General features: G+C 44.4%; 1 protein-coding gene across 2 annotated transcripts in view; it reads right to left on the bottom strand.

The window, feature by feature from the left end:
- The window catches only part of Zasp66 (PDZ_signaling and DUF4749 domain-containing protein Zasp66), a 63114-nt gene that overhangs the window by 2913 nt on the left and 38547 nt on the right, over positions 1-21654 (bottom strand). For both annotated transcript variants that reach the window (XM_075879508.1, XM_037434371.2), the window contains exons 3-5: positions 20438-20732; positions 11827-11976; positions 9231-9466 (exon numbers count right to left, since the gene is read on the bottom strand). In XM_075879508.1, coding sequence (XP_075735623.1) covers positions 9231-9466; positions 11827-11976; positions 20438-20732 — 681 coding nt within the window. The remainder of the gene's footprint in view (positions 1-9230; positions 9467-11826; positions 11977-20437; positions 20733-21654) is intronic.

Raw genomic sequence — 21654 nt, 5'->3', positions numbered from 1 at the left:
CTCGAGACTGCTGCAATAACTGCACAATAGCATCCGGAGAGAGCCACTAGTTTTTTTGTCAGTGGACCTTGGCATATCACATAAAAACTATGCAAACCTGCCGCTGGTCACATGTTACTCTTTTTCCTTTTTGCTCAGTGTTTAGCAACTTGAGCACATTGAATTACCTACTTAGTGCATATGCATCTGTGGTTGCTAGTGAATAATTTAGAAAGTCTTTCATACAGCCATTAATATTGGCATTGTCGTAATCTCAATGGTACTTGTTCTGTCATTCTGATCAACTCAATTGAAGAATGGTAGGAACAGTGTGGATATGGATATTTTTAAAGCTATTCCAAGCTACCATTATAACAAATCGAATAGCCAAATAGCCTTTATCATATTCATGCACTGTGTGCATTTCAAAGTCATATGATGTCAAAGTTTACCTATCACAGGGGCCCTGCAGCACTTTAAGCAGGGGTGGCAAACGCTGCGTATCTGTAGTCAATGCTCCTGAGAACACGTACGCCAAACATTGCAGTGCAGCCCATGGCCAGGAATTTACAATCAATTCTCAATGTCGCCTATAAATCGTTCCTTCTTCTCTGGACAAATGATGCTACAAACCTAAGTGCATGAGTATTGGCTGATTTGAGCATTGTGAGCGTCATAGTTGCCGTAACTTCCACAGAATGCCGCTACGTGCGTGCTCGCGAAAGTAAGCCACACAGTTAAAGAAGAAAAGAGTGCTAAGGCCTAAAGGACACATGCTGAGGAAGGGTCGCATCTTTTTGCTGCCTTGTCATTCCCCTCCCTGCATATAGCTTTCAACGTGCTTGCTAGTACGAAAGGAGAAAGAAAGTGCTTGAAGCTTACGACAAAGTCCTGTTACTTCGCCCATGCTTGATAGATTCTAAAAATATTTCAGTCTATTCATGAGGCTATAATAGCTTTTAAGGAAGCTATTTGATGATTACTTGGGAAAGTGTTGGAGGACCCCTTTGAGAACTCGCACATCTGATAGAACATACCTGCCGTGTTGCATAAAACAATAGCCCTGACGTACAGGACAACTGTGAGGGTGATGATGCACGGGTGCTGTGTTTCATGGTACCCACCTCAGGAGCTGTTTGCTTTAGCACCATTTGTCCAATATGAATGCTAATGGTCTGCAGTCAAACTTCTGCCCTCAAAGGGACCGGCAACTGACTTTTTTCGATCCACTTTTTTTCTGCGCGACAGAAAGCTTACTCTACGTAGTGATCGTAGCTGCAGTAGTTAATCCCAAGAGCTCGTAGTCATTTTATAAGCAGTATTTTTCGATCTGAAAGGCTCTAACACGGTAGTGCCTTTTCATCCGGCAATGCTGAGTATTGATAGCGATGCCGGTAGCCTTTTTGGTGGACGAGTACTGCTGACTGGGTAAGTTGGTGCATGATAAAATGATATTGCTTTAGCGCAGCTCAGTTGGAGCGTGAAGGAAAGAAGGGGAAACTATACTATACTATACAGTCAAGAAGGAGAAAGAACAGTGTGAGCGCTAACTTCCAACTTTTGTTTTTTGCATTCCCTTACAACGCATTATATCAAAAAGAGCTCAATTTTCTGGAGTGCGTGCTGTGAAGCATTAGTATAAATTGATAATTTGTAATCAGATCACAATTACGTTTCCTTGATAGTGTGCTGTGCCACACGTGTGTGGTTTTGTCATGTGTGTGGCCTTATGTGGAATGAGCTATATGACGTGTTGTAAGGGTACGCAATAAACAAAAGTTGGAAGTTAGCGCTCACACTGTCGTCTGTTTTTTTCCTTCTTGACTGTATAATATCTTTACTTCGCGCTCAAACTGAGCTGTGCTAAAGCCATATCAGTTCATCTTTCTGGTAGCCTATGCATGCTGTCGTTCTTATTTCGCAGGATTTCCTGGAACTATGCTTAACCAAGTTTATTCTGCGCTTTACAACTATTTTTGAAAATAACAAGCCGTTACGATGAGACGGTGTGGCTTTATAGAGCGTCCCTGCATTTGTACCGCGTCGCCAAGCCAAGTAATCGAAAACGAAACTGCGCATAAGTAACGAAAAGGCAGCGCCTCTTTAATGTGTACTACTAATGGAAGCTTATATGTATGCTTTTATAAAATATTATCTTTTGCTATAAATAATCAAACAAAATTTATAACTAATCAATAAATTTTTGACTGTGTACATTAACCCATGGTCATGTGACAGGGCATTCCTGATAGTTTGTTTTTGCCACCAGAGACACCACCGGCCATTTTTCACGATTTTCAATGAAGAAATAAAAATGGAAATCCACTTTCCATGATAAAAACAGGGTTGGTTTGAGTCACTATAAGGGACAATCTTTCCATCCATGCAATCATCTCATTTCATGTTCTGGGCAGTTATCGGTCCCTTTAAGTAGTTAGTCACTTAGCACCAGAACTTCGCCTACCTCCCCCTAAGAAAAAGTGTATTTTCAATGGCTCTTCGACACACTTAACTCACTGCAAGCAGCAGTCTGAAGTTTGCAGTATCCATGCAGATTACGTAGTGTCCATTTTGATTCACCACACTAAAGAAAAAATCGAGTATTAGGAGAGTTTTTCTGCCGCACATCAATAATTGTCATCTCTTTCGCACACTTTTCTCGCGTTATCACCACTATTCCTGTAGTTCGCGGTCACAAACGGCACGCGCTTATCAATGTGACATCACATTCTTGACAGGAAAGTGGCCAGCGCCGGGTCCAGATTGTGTAGCTTGTCAATTGTTACTTATGTACTTGGTGCTCCTTTGATTGAATGGAAGCTCCCGTGGTGTTCTCATAGGGCAGTGTGATATTTCGACATGGGTAGCGGTACATTGTGTGATTACTTTGTGGGTTTTCTACTGTAAACACTTCAGGCACCTATCATTGATTGCTACACGATGCAGAATGAGTCATTCGACAGCTGAAAGACTTGAAGAGGGCTTTGGGCAAGCTACCAGTGAGGCTGGGCAATAAAGTTTTCTGTGTACACTTAGCTTAAGACAGTGTGTCTTTTCTCCCTTCTGTTTAATGAACAGGCAAATGTGACGCTTATTGGTGTCGCTGGACATGCTGGGGCTTGGGAAAAGGTGTGCGTATTAAGTGCAAGCATTATGAATGACTGCAGGTAAGACTGCACTGAGATGTGTACATCATTGTGCTTGCAGTTAATATCGCTTCCTTCAGAAGACTGGCAAAGCTATTTTGCCTGTTGGTCAGAAATGAACAGACCTAAGAGAATGCAGCAGCTCGTGTACACGAAATGCATGAAGGCATAAAAGTGAACTTCCAAAGACAGATTTCTTAGGGACTGCTTAGAGGAGAAAGTATTTACAGCGGTAGCTTATGTGCTGATAACTGAATAATTGTGCTCTTTACACTAACTCTTAATATTGTGCCTGAGCTGGAATATATGTGCGGCAACTTTCATTTATTCATTTTACTTTTTAATATATGGCATTTATACAGTGCAAGCATACGTAATACTTACACGCATGAAAACGCTTGAGTGATGTTACTTCACTGACGTGTGTAGTGCTAAATATACCATAAACTTCACTGAAGAAAGGACAGTGTCTACAAAGGTTGAGCCCTTTTTCTCTTTTGTTTGACTTCTTCACCCTTTTCACGTTCTCCCTCCTTAAAACCGCAATCTTCACAGGAAGCATTAGTAAACTTGATCATACATAATGAAGAATCGGGAGCTCGGTTGTTTCTACGTGAGGTAACCGTCTTTTTACTCAAGGTGGAGGTGTTGTGTGTTGTCCACCATCATTGCTCTTGATAACGAATCATCTACACTGATGAGGGACATCTTTATTGCACAGGAGGTGAGGATTCAGTGATTGCTGTACGTATATTTAAATGGACACCAAAGTGAGGCGTTAAATCAAATAAAACAGATAAAGTATTCTTTGAGAACTTGATTTTCATTAACTTTATATTATTGGTTCATTAACGGAAGAGAAAATGAACGTAAAAGTATCATCTTTGAATGTCCCGCCACAACTACAGCAAGTGTGACATCAAAAATTTCAGTCTTTTCCAGGTAATCTTGGTCACATCAGTTCAAAGAAACTTTCTGAAACTTTCGTAAAGACATTGAATTCAGTGTATATCATTTTTAGGGACGAATAATTACGTTAATGTTTGCAGGCACTGTCAAAATTCATGACGATCTGGGGAGTGAGCTTCAAGTCGGCGTTTCCATCACCTGTATTTTCGTTTTTGCGCGCTTCCTCGCCTGCTCAATGTCTTCTCGCAATAAAAGGGTATTGCTGGTGTTGTGAAAATATAACTTACTGATACGAGAAAATAGTTTTTTCACGCTTTTAGTGTCCCGTTAAAATGTTTCCAACTGCGTGTGGCACATCTCTGCCCTCGCTGATATTCTCAAGCCATTTCTTGACCCCTCAATGAACCTGTCCCGTTGTGGCTTGCGACCCAAAGTTAGGGGAATGCTGGCCAGTTCAATGTATCTGAAGTCATTTGTAACCCCCCCCCAAAAAAAGGCCATAGTAGTCTAGCTCGAATAGAATTAGCATAAACGCTCAATTGAATTGCATTTGCCAAATTCTAGAGTCAGGTACATTTGCATGTTTAAGATAGCTGATTTTGCCATAGATATACAAGTTTATGTTGCTAGTTTCGAATTGAACACTTGAACATCCCCTCAAACATCAAGATCCTGAAATTAATAGTACTCAGGTAAATGTAACGTTCTAGACAGAGACGAAAATTTTTCATTTTCTAACATGCCCGTTGTTTACATCTTCAGAGAAAAAATAACATACGCTTTGAGTGGAAACCAGTGAGTACATCTCTCCTACGCATGTGATGGGCTGGAGGTCTGAGGTTTTGAGGTCAGAACTTAATTTTTTTCTTAAGTTTGAATCAACTTAAGTGGTCAAACACTGGCACGACTTATTTGACTAAATACAAAACCGTGCGATGTATATCTCTGGACAAGTTTCCGGACCTTGACATTGGAAGGAACAAAATCACATAGCAGAACTTAGAGCGTTCCACCATATGTTAAGCTAGCTTATTATTAATTCGACAGAAGCTCAAGTGCACCTGTACTTCATGGGAGTCTCTCATCAAAAGCAGCGTAAACAGCGTTGAAAGGATGAAAAGGCAGGCTATTCAAAAGGACTTGTTTTTGGGCTAGTTGGTGCATACTTGGTGCAAGAGACTGAGGCGCAAAAAGCATATCGTGAAGCAGGAAGAGCAGGAGAGAAGACAGAACAGCGCCAACTACCAACTGTGTAAACCGTCTAGGAAATGCACGGGAAAGAAGACAAAGCCGCGCATGCGTGCACAGCCAACAAACATCGCACCGCGTCATGATCAAGGCACTAAGTTATCCAAAAAAGGCATTTCTGTTGCGTACAACACAATAGATGTATCACTGATACCATCGGGCCCTTTCTTTTTGATAAAATAGGCTTCCAAGAGCTCTCTAGCCATTTGTTTTTTACTTCTACCAAGAATCACCGTTTTTTCAAACAATGACACACATCTGCAGGCTTTACAGTGCACTGGAAGATGCGCATGATCACTTTTGCCTAAACTATTGGCATGCTCCCTCAGTCTGTCATTAATGCAACGCCACGTTTGACCGATATAGAACTTGCCACAGCCTAGGGGATTCCCATATACCACGCCTTGTGTGCAAAGCCGGCCTTGGAACTTCAAAGAATTTCCAAGGCCGGCTATCCTCAGTCCGTAGTTAGTTCCGTGGTGGAATCCCTTCTGCAGAGGGTGAAAGGCAGAGTGTCTAGTGCAAATGCGCGCCCCAAGGAGAGAGAGCTGGTTAAGCCTGAGGTGGTTCCGTATATACACCGTGTAAGCCATTACCTCAAGAAGGTAGCTTCCCGTTACGGCGTTCCGGTCGTCTTTTCAGCTCCCATTAAACTTGCTCAATTGTGCCCGCGTATCACATGCGATGAGCAAAGGGGCTGCCAGAACCAGCACACAAGACTATTTAGGTGCTGCGCACAACGCGTGGTATATGGGAGACTCCCCTAGGCTGTGGCAAGTTCTATATCGGTCAAACGGGGCGTTGCATTAATGGCATGCATTAATGACAGACTGAGGGAGCATGCCAATAGTTTAGGCAAAAGTGATCATGCGCATCTTTCAGCGTACTGTAAAGCCTGCGGATGTGTGCCATTGTTTGAAAAAACGGTGATTCTTGGTAGGAGCAAAAAAACAAACAGCTAGAGAGCTCTTGGAAGCCTATTTTATCAAAGAGAAAGGGCCCGATTATATCAGTGATACATCTATTGTGTTGTACGCAAGAGAAATGCATTTCTTGGATAACTTGGTGCCTTGATCATGATGCGGTGCAATGTTTGTTGGCTGTGCACGCATGCGCGGTTTTGTCTTCTTTCCTGTGTATTTCCTAGATGGTCATTAAACATTTGGTAGTTGGTGCTGTTCTGTCTTCTCTCCTGCTCTTCCTGCTTCATGATATGTTTTTTGCGCCGCAGTCTTCTGCACCAAGCAGGCTATTCAATCTGTGTACAACAACTTTTCGACATACGACTCTCCGGTTAACTAGCAAGGCCTAAAACTATTTTGTCAATTTAATTGCGCTGAAAGAAATATCAATGGTATTTATCTTCTGGTTTGTCGACAATAAACTTAAAAAAACCTACTCACCAAAATTGTGCTTTAACCCCTATTTTGTTGAAGTAAATGTAATTAAATATCCGTCTTTTCTTTGCATCATTTATCCTGGACCTGCTGCTTGGCTTGTATTTAGCTTGTATTTGTCCTTATGTTTTTTTCACTATCTTATTCTGCATAATTTTATCCACCCTGCGTCAATATGGTCGCGTAGTAGTGTTTTCTGATAGAAAGATGAATTTCTGTTTGTTTTAATGTGGGCTTTTGATTCACTTATTTGGTGATGATAAATGCTTTTTTTTATGCGTGCCGTGCAAGCTTGAAGCTGTACAAACAATACTCAAGATGCACAGGCAAATAGACGTACAGAAAGAGACGAAATACAGTTCTCTACAATGTGATAATCACGGCTGTTAAAATTAAGCACGTCACAAGCAAAGCCAACTGAAACGTGAAACGTTGAAACTGAAAGGATTGCTTCAGCTATGCCACAATGCTTGAATACTCTAAACTTGTATTGATTGACTCTGGCACTGCATACACCAGTGGCGTATCCATTTTACCGGAAAAGAGCTGAGGTAGTAGACAGATGGACATTTATGAAAACTTGACTGTCTGATAAAATATGTAAGTGAATGACTCAAGATGATCTAAAAAAAATGAAGATTTTGATCGGCAAAAAAACTTTGCATTTTGAAAAAATTTTAGATGTGTAAAAAAAGAAAAGTCTGCATGACAGCTCCGACTTGTGCAGTGTATTGAATTACATCCAGTTTTACCCAGAAAGCTAAATTCAAATGTCGAAGAGTGCAATTGTTACCTCCCTATCCAGATGCTCACAATGAGTTGCAACCCTGGCGAGCTTGTCAGGCAGGTGTAAAATGAGCTGTACCATGGTTTAATGAAAATGTTCGTTTTGTCCTCGCTTGGACATGTTCTCTCTTTTTTTTATTTCGTTTCAGTTGGCCACAACCGCTTGTGCGCACATCTATACATGTGCTACAATACGAATGCCTGTTTCTACTCACTTGTACATCAAGCACATCAAATGCAGCACAACAGAAGCCATGCGTAGTGCAGTGTTTGTACATATATAGCATGAATTTACTGCGTTGCAAGAACAGTCAGAGGGACACTCCGAAATATTATTAACATTTACCGAATTTGCTACACTCGTGCCTTCGCAATTCATTGCCTCCACCCTGACTGATTAATGTGAAAATCAAATGTATGATACAGTTTGTCTGGTCTGGTGACTGATCTGACTTTCAATTTTAGTCGGTGCGTTTGTGTGTGCAGTCAACGTCTGGGGTTTAGGGACCACGACACACAAGAACACACTTAATATTCCTACTGCTTCAAAGGACAGCTTTGAATTTAGATTTCTGGTGTGTTCTAGAACGCGCTTGCAGTATGTACTGGACCAAAAACAGCCACAATCTACTAAGAAATTTGAAGTTATCTCAGACATAGTGGTCTCTAAATTTTTGATGGTGATGATAAATTGCATTAATTTTGACATTGGACATATCACTAGTGAAACTGGTTGGTTAGTCATTAAAAGCTCTGGTGAACACAAAGCACTGATTGTGAATCGGCGCCAGCTTTCCTCGATTTAAACTTTGACAGCGAAGGCATTACCGCAAGTATAGTTTCGACGCGCCAAGATGTTTGGCTCCGAGCAAGTTGAATGCATAGTTTTTTGCATAACCTGTTTGCAACGTTAACAGTGCAAGCTATGACAGATCGTCCAACAATCACGTGTGTCCGGTTATGAAGTTCCAAGGGCTGGATTCACGAAACATCACATTAGTATCTACTAGCCACTGATTGGCCCTTGCCATTTACCCGACCCTGTGCATGGCTGCAACAGAAGAATCGACTATCATGCATGCTACGCATATTCATCCTTCCTGCATAGTCTGACGAGTGGATTATTGTGTTAGATTTCACTTACAAGATCGACCAATTTTCGCGGGGATACCAAGTTATATGAATCTCTCCTCCCGCTACATCAACGGCCATAGCTGCTCTTGGAAGGAGAGGCCGGTCATATGGATAGCGTACAATTTGAAGGTACAAACAAACTAATATAATTACTTTATTGTGGCTAAACTTCGAAGTGACTCCCATCTGAGGCCACGGTTTTATAACAACAATTTTGAATAGCTGACGTGCGAACACCATTCGGTGTGACGTTGGTGTAAAGGCACCTTCATTGAAATAATTAAAATTGCGCATAGATTTCAGTGCGTCATGGTCATGCTTGTGTGGCTAGCACAGATTTGACTTTTCAGGTGTCATGTGTGACAAAGGAAACGCACAATATTCTCGGCAGTTCTTGTGAATTTGGGCGAAATATCTGAGCCGAATCGAGAAAGCCTTCTGTTATAAGAAACTTCCGAGTGACCATTTGGTCTTCGGCAATGATGTGTTCGTTGTAAATCGGTTAGATTACTCCCTTCCGCCCCCAGTTTCCGATGAAAAAAAAAAAAAGAACGTTGGGACCAACCATTAGTATACGAAGTGTCCTTCAAATACAGGTGGCGTAAGGATGTTTCTGCTGTGAAATACTTACGGCTGGAGGTTGCCCTGACCGACCTTGAGGCCCGTCTGTGCGGCCAGCGTGTCGGCCACGTTCTGGGTTGAGTAGAGATGAATGGGCGAGTTGTACAAGTTGTGCACGACTTTGGGCCCATCCGCGCCTGGAGTGACGCGCCCGCCGCTGCCACCGCTGGTGGCCACAGAGGCCGGCAGGCCGAAACACGGCGAGTTACTGCCGGACGCCGCCTGGTTCACCGTCTCCTGCACCTTCTGCGTGTGCGCAAGCAGTAAGGTGTGTCAGTATAACGGTGAGCAAACACTGGATCAAAGGTGCCGGCAGTGGAAGTGCGTCTCATCTCTCATGACAAAGCAAATGGCTCCGTTGGTGTTAAAACGCTTTTAGTAAAGCTGCAACTCACAAACTCGCACAATATCTGCTTTATAATACGTCAGCTTTCGTAGTAGCGCGCCGCTGTAGCTGTATACCTGCCTTCCCGGTAGTCGGAGCCACAGCAGTTTAAAGGGACACTAAAGACAACTATTATCGAAGTTGATTGTTTAAATAGTGGTTCAGAAACCTCGTAGTGTTACTTTTGTGCCAAGGAAGTGCTTATTTTTAAAATAAAATCACGTTTTAGTAGTCCGCATCGGGTTAACGCACATCAAATTACCCGCCTCAAGCAGAACATCTCGCGTCACTGTAGCCGTGCACAACGTTGCCCGAGTTTACTGCGAGGTCGCCGACACTAGTAGCAGCAGATCAAAAGTAGCGGGATCCAAGGCGCCAACAACTGCCATTGAACAATTTCTTGTCGTGGCCTCTGAGATGGCAAACTTGCTTAGTTCAGTTGGGCCGCACTAGATGAGACGACCTGTCCTGTTTAACCATGCAGGCGAAAATTGAACTTTCGAACCACTCGTGCCATTCCCCATAGTAACATCCGGTGTTTTTTTTTTCATTAATCAAACAAACGAACAAGCAGCATTTTACTACGTCTCTCAATGCACAGAAGTTTATTCAGTCTACCTAGTTCGATTACTAGTGGTGATTTATAGGCGGTACCTTTCACGTCATCGGGATCATTTTGCGAATATCCTACGCTGACTTCTCGGTAAGTAGGGCACAGCCGTTGATAATATTGCCGTTTTAGACGTCGTCATACGTAACAATTTGTCAGAGTAAAAGCTCAATGTATGACACGATCTAAAACGACAATATCATCAACAACAGTGGCCTACTTACCGAGAAATTAAGGTAAATGCACAAGAACACAAGAGCCGTAATAGGACATTTTCAAAACGATCTTGATGACATCAGATGGACCACCTACAATTAATCACTAGTAATAGATCTAACAGCGCTAATCAAAGAGTTTACCGGGCATCAAGAGACGCAATAAAATGCTGCCTGTTCGTTTCTGTTTGATTCATAAAAAAAGAACCGCCGGGCGTTACTATGGGGAATGACGCGAGTGATTCAACAGTTCAATTTCCGCGTAGTTACACTGTATGTGTGGTGCCGTCTATAGCGGGGCGCAGTCAAATAAAAAAACGTCTGCAATCTCGAAGCCAATGGTGGGAAATTGATCAATGGCCGTTGTTGCTGCTGTAGCTCCCACTGCTTTCGGTCTGCTGCTACTAGCGCAGTAATGCCAGGCAAAGTTGTGCATGGCAACAGAGACATGAGTCGGTCCGATCGGTCCGCTTCTTGAGGCGGGTAATTTGAAGTGCGCTAGCCCAATGCAGAGCACTAAAACGTAATTTTATTTCAAAATAGGTCCTCCCTTGGCACAAAAGTAACGCTACGAGGTTTCTGGACCGCTATTTCAACAATCAAGGTCGACTTGATTGTTGCCTTTCGTGTCCCTTTAAATACATAGTTGCAAGATCTAGTCCGGCATTGAACTAGTAATTACACAGTAATAGGACATCTAAATGGGACCAGGGAAAATATTTAAGCTATATCGATAAAAGTAGTACAAGCATTGACGAATTGGGATACATTTTCTCGTTGAGAAAGCTCACGGAAAGCTCCTATGAATGTTGATTTTAGTTAAAAAAAAGAAAAAGAGGAACACATGCGAGGGACAGACAGGCTCTTGCCCAACTTTACCAACAACCAGCTCCTATGAAGTTTGACTCGGAGCTGTCATTGAACGATGCACACAAGGCTTATGTTTGATTTGTTATAAAACAAGATGGTTTTGAAACGGAGAAAGCGAATGAGTTTCATATACGACGGAATAAATGTCTATACCACGCAGTGTTTCATCACACTAACGAGGTCTGCGAACAAGGGGATTAGCTTGCGCTTTGACAGAATTTAAATAACTAGTGTCGCATAAACAATACCATCCCAGATTTGCGTGGGGACAAAAAAAAAGTTCTTTGGAAAGTGTAGCAACAAGATTACATTCGGCCGCTGGATCAAGAAAAAGTGATGTTGCGAATTTCGCCAGACTAATGGCGCGGCAGACGTTCCTTCGCTGTATCAAACAATTAGGTCTCGAACAACATTCTTCTGTGAATCGAACCTCGGTGGAATGCTTCGACGGCTTGTTAGACAACGACAACGGAATGCACATATTTTGCACAGTGCAATGTTACGGGCATATCATGCACCACAATACCTTGGCGATTGCTTCAGGATTGTTCAGGCTGTCGACGGGCATCTTCATGGTGGTGAAGTAAGGCTCTTTCACGTGCCGCAGGTACGATCCGATGGTCACATCACGCCGCGGCTTCGCGGACGGTGTGATCAGGGGAGTTGTCCTGTATGTCTGCGTTAGTGCGACAAACAAAAGAAAAAGGAGGCGGAAATGACGACAACAACCAGAGACGCAGAACTCTATGGTGTAGCCAGGCCATGCAGGTTCGAATTAACTTAAGTGTGCTGTATATACAAATAAAATGCTGAAAAATAGGGTTTGCACCCCCCCCCCCAACCACACCCCTGCCAGCCCCTTAGCCAGGAAAAATTCTGTAGCCCCCCCCCCCCCCTTCCCCCGACCGAAATTCGGATGGTGGGGGCTGTTCTGTACCCGACAACACATAATGAAAATAGGTGTTTTCCAATGCCTTCAACATGTGCCTGCCCTCCCTCCCCCCCCTCCCCGACAGAAATTCCCGAATACGCGGCTGCCCCTATAGCTAAGCTATACTGGCGGAACTGTTAATAAAGAGTCGTTATGGAAGAACTGTAAAGGAACTGATATATATTACTGAAAGCGCGTGGCGTTAACAAAGGTAGAGCAAGGACTTTGCCTTGTTAAAAAGCCATAACAGTAGACTAACGGAGCGAGGACACAAAGACAAGAAAAACAAAACAAAACTGAATCTTGCCTTTGTGGTGCCTTTGTAGACCCTCTTTTCTTAACTCATTTATAACACTTCCTTTCCCCTCACCAAGTATATTATAGCAAACTGGAGACTTGCTTGGTCAATCTCTATGTATTTCCTTTCTCTTTTTTTCTCTTGCACTCACTTTGTGCAAGTACGCATGCAGTTGCGAATGGGTGTTTAAATTACAATCTTGACTGCTACCAGCAGTTGTTACTAGAAAAGGTGCCAAAAAACAAAGACTAGGGGGTGATAGCAGATAAAACATCTGGTCTTGCCGTCGGTGTCTAACTCCGCAATCACGAGTGAGGAGTTGCGCCGTATAGTTGCGATACAAATAACTAGCGAAGCTAACATCACACGCGCAAGATTATGGTCAACCCAACAACTGCATTTTTTAAATTGTCATAAAGTGTCGGTTCACCTTCAGAATAGTGAAGGAGACTTGAAATCAAGCACATCTTGTCATAGACGTGCGCAGGGTTCCCCATTGGGGGGGGGGGGGGGGTTCGTGGCAGCGCTCTCTGTTCCTATTATGTCAATGCAAGGGGCTGAATTTGCGCCCCCCCCCCCCATTGCGCACGCCTAGGCATGTTGTCATGTAACTATATGCAGCACCACGTCTGATACTTGGTCAGGTACCAACTCGGGAAGCTACACGCACCTTTTTATTTTCACTCTTGTCTCAACAAAATGCCTATAACGCTAGGACGGTGACTGCAGCAACAGCCAAATATTTGTTCTGTATAGGCACATGTCTTGTTTATTTTTTCCTTGTACCCTTTTTAAAATGTCGGCAATGCTGTGAACATGCTGCCTCTCTCGCTGTTTCTGACATAAATTCATAAAATTCAATGAGCGATAGAGATATATTTTTAACTTTATTTTATTATTTATTACAGTTGTGATATCTTAGTTTAAATAACGTCATTATTATTATTAATTGATTTGCATACATAGAAAAACAGGGGCACAGAGGAAAGAGGGAGACAGCAAGCTGGCAACTGCCACCTACAGGGGCACAACGCCTGCTCACTCTTTCGGGAGGAGGGAAGAAACAGAGATTTCACGCACTCTATGGATGAATAAGGAGATGATCGGCTTTGACACGTGTCCACAACGTATTACGTTGGAGTTCAATTTCATTGACTTCTGTTTCTTCTGTTCTCTTTCGACAGTGTAAATAGGTGTGCTGTGCGAACATTAGGCAACTGCTTTTTTTTTCGAAAGTTTAGCCAACAGTATAAACAGTGAAATATATAAATAGAGGTTTGTTTAGGTGGCGTACATCGCAAGTACTGTGTGGTGGAGCCCTTGGAGCCAGGGAAAATAGTACGGTGGTCTCGTGTTATGAAGGCCTGCTGTTCGCAGGTTGCGCATTAGGTAACTATGAGGTGTTTTTCTCTCGTTTTGCAAACAAGCCATTTTTTGACAGTTGAATTTAACCTAAATGACGCGAATGCGCAAATTGGCATTGGCAAAGGTCATTATGACATGATAATGCGGGCCTTCCCGCTAATCCCCGAGTTCTGTATTAGATTCACTATTGAAAAAGAAAAAAAGCATAATTGATTTTCAAAAGCTCGGTAAACCTGACAAATTTCCATCTTTATAAAATATTCTGCAGGCCCATGGAAGGCAAGCGGGATGAGCTTTCAGTCAATGAACCGGGTGCGCCACCAAAAATACACGGCATAAAATATCTGCTGACATAACGGTGGAAGGCCCTTGAAAACGTAGCCTACTTTAGCTTTGCCCAATGTGTCCGGCATGAATCCCAACGGGCACCGTCTACTGTATCCCTAGTCGTCTAATTCATGACATTTCTGGTTGCTATCCTGGCTCTGAACGCGTTGCTTGCGTAATGCCTGTGGTCTTTCCTTCTCTCTTGCACCAGAACAGGCGCCAGACATTGTCTCGCTTCGCGTCTCGCCTGAGGCAGCGCTGCCCGCTCGCTGTCTCGACCTGCCGCGTGCACTTTAAATATTTCCGCTTGTTCATCATTTTGTCCGGACCTTCAGAATCGCTTGCGTCCAGTCGCATTTTTCTTTTATCGTCTGGCACGCATCCTGGTAAACAGCGCTCGCTGCCAAGCAGGCGGTGGAGTCGTGTTGGTTAGGTTTTGTTTCGAGCCGGTGCTCGGGAGGTTTTCGAGAGACCGCAGTGGCCCTCCTCTCTGAGCGCATGCGCTTGCTCGCGTCCCGAGCATGCCGACACCGGAAAGTATAGCGCGTACGCTCTCTGAATCGAGGACCATGGTCTTCAGTGCTCAGCAGCCGTCGCAAGAAACAGGGCCAGGTCAGGTCTTTCTGCTGGCGTCTCTCCAGTCCTTGAAGCAGCTGCAGCTATCTCGTCGGCGCTTGTTCGCTCGCTTTCTGTGCCGACGGGCTCCCTCACTAACTTTAGCACTGGCGCACTCTGTTTGTGTGTCGTTGCCGGTTGAGGTCGTCTCAGGGCGCCCGCCCTGATGCTTCCTTGGTCTGAGCGGCGCCCCGCAACTCGCCGTCAGCTAAACAAAAGCGCTGATAAATTCCTACCCTTTGCAGCAGCTGTCATGAAAGCCGCACTCTTTTGCTCGGTTGGTTAGTCGCTCCCAATGGGAGGAATATGTTGATCCTGGCAGAGGGCGACGGGTTCAGTGTTTCTGGCTCAGGAAGTCTTCTTTTTTTTCTGTACCCGCTTTAGTACCTTTCCTCAGCCGAGTACATTTCGTTTCGAAACCCCGCATGGTATTGTGGACGCTGAGAACACGTGTCTTTTGCACTGAGGTGTCGCAACTTCCTGTCCTCGCGTCTATAGTTTTGTGCAGCAGGCGTGCTGCTTTCTTTGATGGGAGTGCTTTGTTTTAGCTGATTTGGCTTTCTGCGGCGTTCTCCGTGGATTAATTTGAAGGGAAGACGTGTGATGTAAGGAGTGGCCAGAGCTATCCCCACTTCATCCGCCTTCCGATTATTCGCGAATCGGAGAGGGGAGGGAAGGGCACGTGTTCTTTAAGCCAAATTCAAAGCGTCATTGTCAGATTCTTCCCTTGGCTTGTTGATTGGCGTCAATTTTGTCGATTACAGCTGACTATTCATGTGGTTGGGTTCTCTCTTTTCACGCGGCACACCGGAAGCAGCGACTGCTAAAGAAAGCATAAATACAATGAAAGTGCATATGGCGCATTCGGCGCATCTGGTCAAGAGGTGGAAAATGTGGCCTTCCGGGACTGCGCACAAGCAAACGTCACCGGGAGTGGGTATCTGCCACAGAAATTGGGCACTCCCAACTGTAGTTACCACCGATGCAGTAAAATGATGAATAAGCGATGCTAGCATACGCCACCTCAAAGGGTTTCCACACTTGCTCTCCAAGTTGTACCTTTATCTTCAATTTCTCTTCTGGCTTTGTCAGCTGATATAGTTAGGGATAATACCCGCCACAGCACGTGTTACTACCGATAAAATACTTCAGGTGTTTTTTATGTCGTTTAAGCTAACGTCACTTAACGCAAAGCCTCTATTTCAAATTTTTTAAATGTGATAGTGAAATCAAACGCTAGAACAGAAGACACTTTGATAGATTCCAACTCATGGTGAGCTCGGAGGCTGCTCGTTTCAGCTTATTTGTTTAACATTCTGTACGGAGTGCTTGTGTGGTAATCTTTTTTAAGATTCTGGACAGTATAGGGATCCCCTGACCACATACAGTGGTTTAACGAAGAGTTTTTATTTGGGTAGGCGCAAGTATCCGCCACTAGTAGATTAAACAGTCTCGAGGCATTCTCACGGAGACTTTGGCAGATCGGGGTATATCTCAGCCCTGCACTCTTGCACAGTATCCGCCCCAGAATTCTGACGTCAAACACTTTTGTGCTTTGATAAGACTTTGCCCGCTTAGAGCACATGCTCTAGCGGTGCATCCACGTCAAGGAGTGCACGACGAAGACGTTGGGATGCTCTTCTACGCAGTCCGAATTTGGAAGCTCAAATATGGACATTTCATCGGGTTCGCGACGTGGCGGTGAGGCTATAGACCTGTCTTTCCCGACGTGGTAGTGACCCGCTACGTACTAGTTCACGCCCTGAAGAACTTAGTATGGTTAGGTTAGGTTAGGCTAAGTTAGGTTTTCCTATCCATTCCATTACCCGCCATGGTAGCCTAGTGGCTAAACACTCTGCTGCTGACCCGCAGGTCGCGGGATCAAATTCCGGCTGCGGCGGACGCATTTTTGATGGAGGTGAAAATGCTTGGGGCCCATATGCTTATATTTAGATCCACATTAATGAGATGAGCCCCAGTAGGTCGAAATTTCCGGAGCCCCCCTCTAAGGCGTCTCTCATAATTAAATCGTGGTTTTGGTATACGTTAACCCTGAGATATTATTATTGCATTCATTTCATTCCGCACAGCAATGTAAGCCAGATAAAGAGTGGATTGTCATGATGCTGGAGCGTGCTCTCTCTCTCACACACACACACACACACATATATATATATATATATATATATATATATATATATATATATATATATATATATATATATATATATATATATATATATATATATATATATATATATATATATATATATATATATATATATATATATATGTACGGTGCCTTAGCTTGTATACGAAGGACTATTGGTCAGCTGCCAGCTCGTAATAAGTGCACGTGCTACGTGACGCAGGCTCATAAAGAGTGTGCTACACTCGCCGCCATGACTACTGGTGGCGCCGAGTGACACTCCCACGTTAAATTCACATATATAACTAATGAAGGGGGTGGGGTAGATAGCCGCCGTGGTAGCTGAGTGGTAGAGCATCGAACGCATTATTCGAAGGTCGCAGGTTCGGTTCCTGCACAAGGCATGTTATCTTTTCACCCACTTTTCTTTCTTGACATTTGCATTACAAACCGGTCTAATTGCTTCTCTTATACTTTCCTGGGCTTTATTGTCTGTTAGATCTTATTATTGTTGTGTCAAACATAGAAAAACGAGCCTTTAAGTATACACTTCTTTCCTTGTATATACATTTGATGTAACGGTGGCATACGGCCGCGTCAATTTCTGCTTTATGTTTATCAACTATTGAAATGTCTGCCTTTACGGCCATCCTTTGGAATACACACGCACTAAAGAAGCGATGCTCTTGCATAACTTGCCAACCCATTTTCCGATTTTCTATCAACGAGAAAACTTTTGACCTTGTCTCAAATCTGTGTCCTCTCTACTTTTTCTCGTAATGTCTTTGTATACTGTGCACTACGGACTTGTTCCTACTCGCCCAGTCGTCGTTTGAAATCGTAGCAGGGGTGCAGGCAGAAATGTTTTTCGGGTGGAAGTGCACTTTGCTAATCTGAAGTGGGAACCAGGCAGGCAGGTGTGGTACAGTATCATTTTGTGCTCTGTATGCCATGGAAAAAGGACATTCATAAATATACAAACAAACAAACAAACAAACAAGCAAATAAATAAATAAATAAATAAATAAATAAATAAATGGCACGGGCGTGGGCTTGGTGTGCCACCTCCTGGCTACGTCACTGAGTCGTAGCACTGCCTCCTGTGGTTCAACCTAATGTGAAGTCTCGCCGTAGGCTACGCTAAACAGCAAGTACATTATCATAATTGCGCTGCAGATCTGTGCCGCGCATAGTCATGCACGTCTCGGAGTAGCGGTGCTCAAGCAGAATCTCTTGTAGGGGTCAGGTAGCGATTGGGGCCATCAAGACGACGGTGCGATCGAAGCCACTTCACGTGATGTAGAAAGCGGGAGTGTAAACGCTTTTTTTTCGTATTCGAACTGCGCTGCATTACACAAGCGCGTGACTGCGCAGTGAAGCCACCTATACATTTTTTGGAATCCGTATCCTCATACCCGAGAAAAATACCACGAGACAAAGCGTTTATTTCGCGGGTTAAATTTTTACTTCGGTCTTCATAGCGTCAACCAACTTCCATGTCATCTATAGCGATTTGGAGGTGTCTGTCTGAGCTGCTCGTTTCTAGCACCCTGTGAGCGTGCAGATGAACATGCGTGTAAGGGCCAGAACTGTTAGCGCTCGTCCCTTCCTCGTTTGTCATCTAAAGTGCTATACTTTGTTGTGTTCGAAGTGGCAACTCGAAGACAACCTTTTGTCAACATTGCCAACAAAAAGCTGCCCGCTGTAGTGACGGGGACGCGCCATAAGAGCGACTTCGTATCACAATACCGCTTACTAAACCCATTGCGGTAACTCAATTGGCTTGTACTGATGTGCACGAAGCTTCGACGGCTACATTCTAACAAAAGATGATTGCAAAAACATTCGTGTGACGTGCGTTTTTTAGTCACATAATTAGATTGAGTTTTACGCGTCGGGACGACGAGGCTGCCGGCGAGACCGGCCGATCTTCGGTGCAGTACAGCGTCAACATTTTGTAGACGCAATAAGCCGGTGGAGCCGGGCGTAGGCAGACATTTTAAATGCGAATGTATTTTTTCGTCGGGCTATGTCAGGCATCCGTCGTTGTCCGCGGCGGTGTCCGCGCGCCGGCATGTGTCATCTTACCGCTCTCCCTCTCCCATGCAAGATCTGCAGACGCGCGCGTTTATCCTCGCCGCTAGAAACTTGAGCATGTGGTGCAAGAGAGTGTAGGGGAGAGTTGGTGCAGTTCTTCGCCGGTCCTTCTCTCGCCGTTCAGTCTCTCTCCTCCATGCGCCACACGTTCCCGTCCGCTCGCGCCTCACTCTCGACTGTTCGCTGGCTGGGTGCCCCTTCAGGAACATTCGGAAATGTGCTTGAGACGTCGCTGTGAAACGCCAACGCCAAGGAGAGAACGCTGTTTGTTTTGTTCACATCATCATCATTTATTTATTTATTTGTTTACCCTTAAAGGCCCCTGTTGGGGTAAACGAGGCAAACCACCCGAAGTACAATTTAATAAAACTAATCGTGAAATTGCTGCCTAGATTCCAAGCAGATGGAAAACTTAACATGCTATATATAGGGGCATGGATGTCGGCTCCCCTATAGGGCTTCTCAAGCTATAGGACTTCTCAAGCCTTTTGTGGGGCTTCTCAAGCCGTTTGGATAAAACGGAAGGAACGTGCGCGGTTCTTGCGAACGGCGGGGCTTCTCTAGAAAACAGCTGGAGCGCGTCTCTTTGCTAGGCACTGTTGGTCTTGGCAGCCTGGGCAGCGGCCGCATTTTTTGCTGCTGGGTTTACGACGTGTCCCCGCTTTGTTTCTTTCCTTCCAATTCCTCTAGCGAAACGTCAGTGAACTCCGCGTAGAAAATAAAAATGTTGCGTTTAACGGCCAGCTAATTTCGGAATCTTCTGCATACCATTCACTTTGCTTCCGATCATTTGTGAGCTGGGAGCTTCAGCGAAGAAGCCGTGGCTATTGGAAGCTGGCTGCGAAATCTCGTTTAGATTTCACCGCTTGGCGCGCTGCTCCGACGCACTCGTTTCATGTAATAATGTCCAACTTTCACCTCAGGTTTTTAATTTCAACATGTATAATGATCTCTTGTCGAGTTCTCATCAGTAAAGCCGGCTTCGTGGTTAAACTTGGCGGATTATGGACAAAATTATGGACATAACCTGTAGAAATGCGAGACAACCAGCGTACGAACGCTAACCGTATATATGAGCATGTTGAAGTTTCGCGAATAGTTTTTTAAAAGCTGTATTTCGTTCAGAGCGCATAAGTGGGGAGCTGATGGAACTGAACTACATGTAGCTAAAACTATAAAAGAAAAAATGAAGTTGCAGTGACGCCTCGCATGTTTACACATTCCTTAATGTAATGCTACTTAAAACATGAAATTGTGAACATTTAATCATACATCCATATCTTGTGCGTAGAAAGGAACTTGAAAAAAAAAACATTTACGCATGCATCCGTATAACAGCGTCATTGCCGGCTTACCTGGTTGGTAATCTTAGCCTGTTCCTTGAGCGCGTCTATCTTGTTTTCGACTAATGGCTCGGGCACCAGGAAGCCCTGGCGCAGCTCGTATTGGTACTGGCCATCCTGGTGTGGGCCTGACGCCGGCACCGTGACGTTTTGCGTCGTAATGGTGATGCCGGGGCTCTGGGGCGACACATAGGCCGGCGGTCCCGCGGGCCGGTACGTGGCGCCGGCCAGAGGGTGGCCGCCGGACACCATGCCGGCAGGCTTGGGCGTCGTCGGGGTTGAGGCCGGCGAGTGAGGCCCAGGACTCCTGCGTGCACGTGCGGGGTGAAATTAACAAAAATAAAGGAGGTGCGACACAACATAGACACGTTAAACCGGCTTCGCCAACACTTTCGCGTTGAACATTCTGTTGAGTGCAATGTATACCCGGAAAAACACTGATCCACTGACGATGAGAATAGGTGGGTGATGGGCCTCGTTGTATGTATTTATAACTCGTCACAAATCGGCGGAATCGGCGGTATCAAAACTTCACGTCATCGCACGCGTCCATATATTACGGCATGAAAACTTCACGTCAACACACGCGTCTATATATTTATTGTGAAAAGGAACGGTGAACATCTTTACATTTGCAGCTGCTGTCTTGGGCTAATATGGCCTTTCTTTGGTACATGAAGGGCCCTGCGCTAGTCTGGTCAAGTCTGCGCTCATTCGTCAGGGTCATGTTCAGTGTGACGTGACGCCATGAAAGATGACGAGTCTTCGTTTTCTTTCGTGCTGCAGTCTAGCAATATTTTCATCAAGCATCTTAAGGTAAACATACTTTCTGGGACTGGTGAGCTTAATATTACTATCTTCACTTTAACTGAACGGCCCAGTCCGACCTTTGGTCCCGGTAATGAAGCACGTACGTGCCTTCATTACCGGGAACACAAATTGGTAACTGGAATGAAATGTTGTTAGTACAAGTGTCATAGACGCATGAATAGGGCACTTCATATAGTGCGAAGTAGTAATAATGCATTCAGTATGAAGTAATGTAAATGTGCACGCTCGATGGGTGATAGAATACAGGGACGTGCTCTCAGCTGGTGTTCAGTATATCGAGAATACACTATATGTTCTTCGCACGCGCTTTCCATTGACCAACGCAGGAGTCGAACAATCTTGAATAGCTCTTGCATAAGAAATGAGATGCGAATGTTGGCCCGCATTCACAAATCCAT

This window comes from Rhipicephalus microplus, chromosome X, assembly GCF_043290135.1.
Source record: "Rhipicephalus microplus isolate Deutch F79 chromosome X, USDA_Rmic, whole genome shotgun sequence".
In the NCBI taxonomy this organism is placed as follows: Eukaryota; Metazoa; Arthropoda; class Arachnida; order Ixodida; family Ixodidae; genus Rhipicephalus; species Rhipicephalus microplus.
Note: the sequence above shows the minus strand (reverse complement) of the source record. Positions and strands in the feature narration are given on the sequence as shown.